Source organism: Fusarium oxysporum, chromosome 6, assembly GCF_000149955.1.
Source record: "Fusarium oxysporum f. sp. lycopersici 4287 chromosome 6, whole genome shotgun sequence".
NCBI lineage: Eukaryota > Fungi > Ascomycota > Sordariomycetes > Hypocreales > Nectriaceae > Fusarium > Fusarium oxysporum.
This window is the reverse complement of record NC_030991.1, coordinates 3413038-3420910: the sequence shown is the minus strand read 5'-3', so window position 1 is coordinate 3420910 and position 7873 is coordinate 3413038. Positions and strand designations below refer to the sequence as shown.

Below are 7873 nucleotides of genomic sequence, written 5' to 3'. Positions count from 1 at the left end.
ATTGGATCTCTAACATCGTTATCTCCATCCTCCCATGACGACTGCCATAATTCGAGCTCGTTAGTATCTTCATTGATGTCGTCAGACAAAGTCGCTTCCTCTTTCACCAAACCGTATCCGAGAACCGGCCGCGTGCGCTCACAGTACGCTTGAAAAGGGTTGTAGTACTTTCGCTGCCGCTTCGCAACTGGTTCGTCGTCCACGGGACTCCGGACCACCTGCAGGTGACGATAGTTCGATTCCCACACTTCTCGGACCATCTGCTTCGCCTTCATCACCCATTTCGTGTTATAGGGATGGGCACGTGTTTAATACAAGTGTGTATTAAACTGTTTTTTATTATAATGAAACTGTATTTTATTCCGAATAAAAAACGCGTTTTTTATTGCAATATTGCTACCATGTATGAAGCCGCCCAACAGTCATATACTACAGATAACCAAACCAAATTAGGTCAATTCCCCCCCGTTCCTTCACTCTCTGACCCATCTTGGACCTCAAATTTTTCCACAATCGTCTCCTCTCCGTCGGAGGCGGGTTGGTGAGTGAACTCGCCGATAACAGCGTCAACTTCCAGACTTGATGCGCAATGGATTTCCATATACGTATCTTCGAGAGTAAGCCAACCGTCTTCTGTCAAATCTTCCCAGCTAACCACTGTAGAATCAACCTCATCGCGATGACCAAGAGGTTGATTCTGAGACTGCGTTATCCTCTCTAGCACCCGTTCGTTCATGTAGATGAAGGCCAACTTGTCAGCGTTGGCTGGTGTGAGCCTGTTGCGTGCCTTGCTGTGGAGGAAGTTAACCGCCGAGAATGATCTCTCTGAGGGAACTGAATTGGCTATGGTTCCAAAGATTCGGACTGCAAGTGCAGCCAGCTTGCTGCCCTGGTTATCAAGAAGCATCCAAGCATCTAATGGCGTCCATTCTTTTGAATAGACCAAGCCCCCGGCAGCAAACTGGCCCCCCGATTGTGCTCGGAAGTGGTTAAATTCTCGAACAATATGAAGGTGGTCAGCAGGATTGACTGCTGACTTAAAGAACTGAAGCACTTTCATCATCAGCTGTTCTTCAAGCTTAGTCCCGACTGTGTCAGGCCTTAATGCAAATCCTGCATAATGAATATCATATGTCTGTTTATCCATACGGTTTAACCATACTGAATACAGCTCGCTGAAATTCACGTCTTTATGTTGCTGAGAATCGTCAAGTGCTTTCCATTCTGCTTTAATCTCCAGCCAACGAGGAATCACATGGCCGATGTGAGCCCGATCGGCTTCTGAGGCATGCTGACGACTGCTAACAGGCTTAATTATAGCCAAAACAGTCTCTAGGCGTATCCAGAAGTGAGGGTTATTGACAGACTCCAGCACCCTCGGAAGAAGCTCGAGAGACCCGGAGGCTAGCTCTGCCCTCACGTCAGGGCGGCGAGCGTATGTTTGGAGAGGTTCTTTACAGTGTAAAACTGACCATAAAGCATTGAATTGACTGCCCCAGCGTGTGATTGCGCTAAAGCGAGCGGTTAGTTAGAGCTAAGAGTCAGAAAAACTGAAAGACGCACGCAGATAAAAACGCCTTATGGTGGCCCCAAGCTGCCTTTTGTGCTTCTCTCAATCGAGCCAACTGCAGTTTCGACTTCTTGAAGAAGGTGACAATTAATGTAGCGCTTTTGAATGCCTCCTCAAAGAACGGCTGCTCTAGGATGTCCTTGATGAGTAGCTGTAGCCCATGTGAATCGCAGAGCGAAAAGAAGCAATGTTGGAATTCCTTTCTTGCAGCCAAATGCACATGAGCTTTCCTCATCACACTATCCGTATCTGTGCAAAAACGAGTTAATGCGCAAGAAGTTACCCTTGCAAATTATCTCCAGCTCAGGATACAAAAGATCGATGTAGTGCTCAGCCGTGTGTTGAATCTGTCCCGTATCAAACGTCTTCCAATAGAACGCCAGACCATTTGCCACCTGTATCGAGATATTGATAATTCGATGACTCGTGATATTGTCTGAGCCGTCAAAGATCACGTTGATACGTTCTGTCTGGTCGAGGATATCTTGGACTTGGTTGCGGTACTCAGAATAGGTCGGGGCTAGCAGCCGCTGCACTCGGCGACGAGACGGTGGTTGCCAAGCAGTATTCAGCTTGTTCAACAGAATTCGCATTCGTTTGGACTCGAATAGGTTAAATGGACGGCCATCAGCGAAAATTGCTCTAGCAGCAAGCTCATCAAGCATCTGCTTAAAAGTCTTGTCTACCACAGGAAAGTGCTGAGTAAGTTGAGACTGCTCAGACTGTTGCTGCCCTCTGTAATTGGGGCAATGGCGAAGTAAGTGCTTCTTCTGACGAGTAGTGCCTTTGGCTGTCTCGTGGCCACAGTGCTTGCACTTGACTCGTGAGTTCTTGAACCCTGAGCTAGCGTCCGAGGAAATCGTGATAAATTCTCGGTGGACCTGGTGGTCGGCTGGCCTTCCAGAGGTTCGAGGCATTGTAGAAGAAGCACGAAGGGTCTGAAGGTAGTGGGAAGTCAGATTGGGAAGTTTCAGGGGATACAGCGATAGGCTGTTGAAGGCTGTGGAGAAAAGGAGGTCGGAACAGGGATTAAGGTTATAATGATCCTATACACTAAGCCAGTTCTGGAAGGAGCTAATCCTAATAGGGAATGGAATATAATACATATAAAACGCGCCTGTTTTAAATATTTAATACAAAAAGCGCATTTTATTTAATGATACGGTATTAAATCCATCCCTAGTGATAATCCTGGTCCTGAGGGTATCTGCAGATAAGTGGCCACCACGTATTGACACTGATGGACTAAGATAATCGAATATGGCTCGGAGATCCTCGTCTTCGACCGTGAGAAAGGAAAGATTACTCTTAACGATCCATTGCATCACCATCCGTTGAAAATGGTCCCTGTCAAAGTTCTTGACGAAGGAGTTCGCCATGGCCTGCTCCCGCGGCTTTTCCGGATCGAGCGTCAAGGTATCAGCTATTGAGCGGTGCTGCTTCTCGACGCTTTCCGCTTTCAACTGCGTCGAAGACTTCGTCTTGCCCTCTGGCGCCCGAATATGATGTTCTTTGAACAGATGTTTGCTGGCATTTTGAAGACCAGTATGCGTGAAGTTCTTCGGCTGGGGGACTCGTTGGTGAATGCAGAGTTTGCATACCCATCTTCGCTCATGAGCCCGCTGGATATCATACCCGTAGTCCCAAGTCCAGGAGGAGGTGTCCTTTGCGCGCTCGGAGAAGAGCCAGCCGCGGAAATGACGAAACAGACGTTCTTCCTGTAGCTGTTGGGCATCAGCTAGTAACGTTGATGGTGAAAGAATTGGTGGAGAGGTCTCAACGACTTTGTCTTCTAAAGGATCGGTCATTACGGGAGGTGTGAATGCGTCAAACAGATCGATGAAAATTTGGACCTGTACGGGAAATTACCCCAGGATATCCTCTATAACTACTGGGGGTCCGAAAATAAGTTAGGAAATACTAAAGTCTGTGTGGCCCTGCCCTCACAAAAGACAGTACCTCCTAACAGGGTGGATCCAGATGTCCAAAACTGGATACCTTGTCCCACTAAAAGTCCACCGCTGCAAAAATCCACTACACCTATTTTGTTTGTTTGTTTGTTTGTTTGTATATTTTTCGTCTGGGTGGCTGTAACGAAGCCAGATCTCCTACTGGAGCAAAAGACGTGCTGAGCTAGCTAGGTACAGGGAAACCCCGCTTCCTTCACCATCCAGCATACCAATGGCACAAAAGGTGCTGTATTTCTCAAGCCCGTCACCCGTCAGCGGGTTCGGGGGCAATCTACTGTCGAGCTTTTTCCTCCGACCAGAATTCTCTCACGCATCACTACATCTGCTGACGCAGTCCACAATCTCCAGTAACCAAGTTGTAGCTCGTAGTCGACTGTCGTGGCGGCAGGGAAAAACCTTGGGAAGGAATCAGAGGCCGGCGGTGCGGCTTGCCTTCAAAGGGGAAAAACCCATCGCAATCGGCGTCGTTGATCGGGAGGATGTCGCTACCGATGCCACGGGCACCGTCCTCCGATATCTAAGGCGTTCTGGTTCTGAGGTGCCGCCATTAGATCCGACAAAGGTGTTGTCAGAGAAGGTGAACTCTCCAAAATTCCTTCTCTGAAAACTGCTGTTAGGGAGCCGATGGCGTCCCCGCAGTATTGTGTGGCCGAGTAGCCCGTAGAAAATCCCGCTCCTAACAGTGCACTAACAGTGCGTGCCAAGAAAGAATTTTTACAGGGGAGAGTTGATCCACTACACCTACATCAACCAGGGTCGCCAATGTAGGGTAATTGATCACGTCGAGGGTTCAGGTTGATTGATGTAAGTGTATGAGTAATACACCAATCGATCAACCGGTGGGTTTCGGTGTAGTTGATCGGAACCTTGCGTGTTCCTTATCCTGTTATCCTGTAATCTGTATTTTTTCTTATCTTGTTCTGTTTAACATGTTAACGGATTTCTTAACATGTTATACAGGTTGCCCATGTATGCTGTTCACCTCTGGCTGCGACCGCGTCAATTGACAAAGTGGGTGACTCGGCGCGATTTAACGAGCTATCTGCCTCTGGGGGATCACCCAAAAGACTTGTTTCATACGACTCGATGCCCTGTGAGGGTGTAACCGGCGATGCTTCTGTCTGAAGAAATGTAGACTTGAAACCTGATGCTGTCGTGCGTTGTTTGCTTCCGAAGCCGTCTTCGAGCACGCTTGGTAACGACATCATGCTTAGCCTTGTCCTTTGGCGTGCCGTATTTTCGGGGCCGCCCGCGTTTCTTGGGTGTTCCCGGCATTGTGGGGATGATGGGTCGTTGTGGGTACCGGCACGGTATGTTTTCCGTAGGATGGTATCAGGAAATGAGATTCCCCTGAACTGACAGCTAAATCCTGATTAGGTTAGTAAAGTGAACGCGAAATTCTGGTTGGACAGAGGGAAATACACTAAGAGCCAAATTGGCTAGCTTACTGACCGCGAAATTCAAAATGCCAATTTTAGTTAACCCGATGGCTTTGACTAGCGCCTCCAACACGGGGTATAGAATGATGTATATAATATCACGTGCATCCCATGATTGACCTAGCTACAGGGAAAAGAGTCTCTTTTTTTTTCAAGGGAAGGCAATTTTCACCAAGTCCCAGCTTTTCCCCTATTGAAATCCTTAGACATAGCTGCTAACCCTGACCCGGATGGGACTGCCTATGTGCCACTGTTGGAAAACGAGACAGTACTTGCACCTTGTGTAAAAATGTGCACCACCCCACCCGGCAAGACTCGCACCACTTCAGTTACCGCCCGTGCCAGCGCTCCCCCGCTCAAGGTAACAAGCACGTTCGACGTCCTTCCACCAAAAGTTCTGTCCACCCTTACCGCCAGAGTGCGGGGGTCATTACGAAATGCGGAGAGATAGCATCCTGTATATGCCTGAAACGCCGTGCCAGCACCCGTTATGCAGGCGAGTAAAATGCCACGGGTGTCGCTGTAATTTAAATTAGACCAACCCTAAAATCTATATCAAGCTACTTACCGTTCAACAAGGGCTCTCTCGTCAAGAGAATGAGGTTCATTAATAGCTTCTTCAATAGTTGCGGCTTGGTCGTCCCTTGATGTACTGATAAGTGTGACGGACGTATTCATGAGAATCAGACATACCTCTGCTTAATATGAGTAGTAGCCACAGAGACGGCTAGGGGGAGGAGTAAAAGCATGCGTGAGGGATGCATAGTTGCCGTTTATGGTATTGAGGAGGGTTTATAAGGTCGCGAAGACTTATTTAAGAGGCGTAACTAAGGGTGGGTAAACCCGGACTCTTGACGCAGTATGAAAGGATGTCCGGGAACGAGAGAATAGAGGGAGAGTCTAACATTAAATATGTTTCTAGTCTTATAAGGCCCACTTCCCCGCTTAAATCTCTCTTAAAAGCTTTACTTTTAGTACAGGTAGAGTATAGAGTTTAATTCCCTTATAACATAATTTAAAAGCTCCATTCTCTGTTATTACAGGGTACATTTTAAAGTTTATTAAAAAATAAAGTTTAACTAACGTGTTTGATAAGTGAGTGGGTCATCCAAGTGAGTGGGTCAATCTTATTTCCACCTTAAATCCGGGGTTTAAAAAGTTCTTTAAAATTTCAAACTAAGCCTAAATTGGCTGTAATTTTAGTAGCCTATATATAAGTCTTAAAATATATCATATAGATTTTTTAAGATTTTTAGAAAAATTCTATATAGCTATAAACCTTAAAACCTATTTATACTGTATTTTATACTGTATAATTAAGCTTTACTATATAAAATAAAATAGCTAAAAATCTTAAAAAAATATTTTATAATAAGGTTAATTATACTTTTCTTAAAGATGTTTTTTTTAAATTTTTATCTATTTTATTTAGAGTAAAAAGATACTATAGGGTAGGTTTTTTAATACTATACAGTGCAGTGACTCACTTACTTGTCTGACCCACTCACTTATCAAACACGTTATACCATATACCTGTCGGTTGTATTATTAAAGATAATTCTGCCGCTTGAACTTAAATACTAGTATATAAGACCGGCAGAAGAATTCGGCAGATTTATAATAAGAATCGGATCTGGCTAGGCCGACTACTCCTACTGTGGTAAAAATAAAAGCTTAAACTATAAGCCGAAGTACAGTGGTGTGCAATAAGTTTGAATCCAAGATGAAGTATCTGCCTTTTCGCTCTAGCCCTGTCAGAAGCCTGACTAGCTATATCAGGTAGATATCTACAGTGGGGTGCAATAAGTTTGAGGATCTTTGAAGGTACCGAAGCAGCCCGTCTAGCCGGATTAGATCCTTGTTACATATCTGTCGGTCGTGTTCATCTGCCGATTTTATTTATCTGCCGGTCTTATGTACTAGTATTTAGGTTAAAGCGGCAGAACTACCTTTGACTTGTACTGTATTCTTTTAGTGTTTCGGCATATAGTTTAAGCTTTCATTCATATTACAGTGGGATGCAATACAGTAGGATGCAATAAGTTTGAATACCGAGCGTGTATCTTCTTTTGCCGCTAGCCTCTTTGAGACAGCTACCACCTGCATATCAGTTGTTGCACGGCGAATAAGTATATACTGATTGGCTAGATCGAGCTTCTTCCTCAGATTAGAAGCAGGCTGAACTCCAAATAGGCTAGACAGGGGGTATCAGTACTTCAAAAGGTATTCAAACTTATTGCATCCCACTGTAAGTTTTGAATCCAGACTGAAGTATCCGTAGTTCTGCCGCTTCAACCTAAATACTAGTACATAAGACCGGCAGATAAATAAAATCGGCAGATGAACACGACCGACAGATATGTAACAAGGATCTAATCCGGCTAGACGGGCTGCTTCGGTACCTTCAGAGATCCTCAAACTTATTTGTTGAATATTGGAGGGTTCACCCTCAACTTCAGGATTAAGGTTCAGGATTAAAGTTTGGAGTCCTAAACTTAGATCGTAGGACTTTCATCTAGGACTTTCTAGGACTCAAGTCCTAGAAGGAACCAGTCGAAGATATAAGGTCTCAATAGTCCTTCGATTGCGACAGAATGAAGAGACACAATTCACCTTAATATCTGACATTATTGCTCCCCACTGTAATATGAATGAAAGCTTAAACTATATGCCGAAACACTAAAAGAATACAGGTCAAAGGTAGTTCTGCCGCTTTAACCTAAATACTAGTACATACAGTGGGATGCAAAAAGTATTCGCAGGTGTGAAAGTCGCGTTGATCGGCCCTAGCTTCTCTAGTTAGTAGCTTAGCTTAGCTTAGGTACTTGATACTATGTAACCCCCCTGATTTAGGTGTAATATAAGGTATTGAGGACCTGACAAGCTACCCCTGA

At 45.1% G+C, this 7873-nt stretch overlaps 2 protein-coding genes across 2 annotated transcripts; both read right to left on the bottom strand.

Moving 5' to 3' along the window:
- Window positions 1-454: 454 nt before the first annotated feature.
- Window positions 455-3378, bottom strand: FOXG_21339 (uncharacterized protein; the record flags this gene model as incomplete). The annotated part of the gene is made up of 4 exons (XM_018401672.1): window positions 455-1511; window positions 1564-1819; window positions 1854-2508; window positions 2734-3378. The coding sequence occupies 4 exons, from the start codon at window positions 3376-3378 to the stop codon at window positions 455-457; spliced, it is 2613 nt and encodes an 870-aa protein (XP_018253509.1).
- Window positions 3379-4484: 1106 nt separating this feature from the next.
- Window positions 4485-5743, bottom strand: FOXG_21338 (uncharacterized protein; the record flags this gene model as incomplete). The annotated part of the gene is made up of 4 exons (XM_018401671.1): window positions 4485-4895; window positions 5391-5499; window positions 5548-5622; window positions 5673-5743. The coding sequence occupies 4 exons, from the start codon at window positions 5741-5743 to the stop codon at window positions 4485-4487; spliced, it is 666 nt and encodes a 221-aa protein (XP_018253508.1).
- Window positions 5744-7873: the final 2130 nt, after the last annotated feature.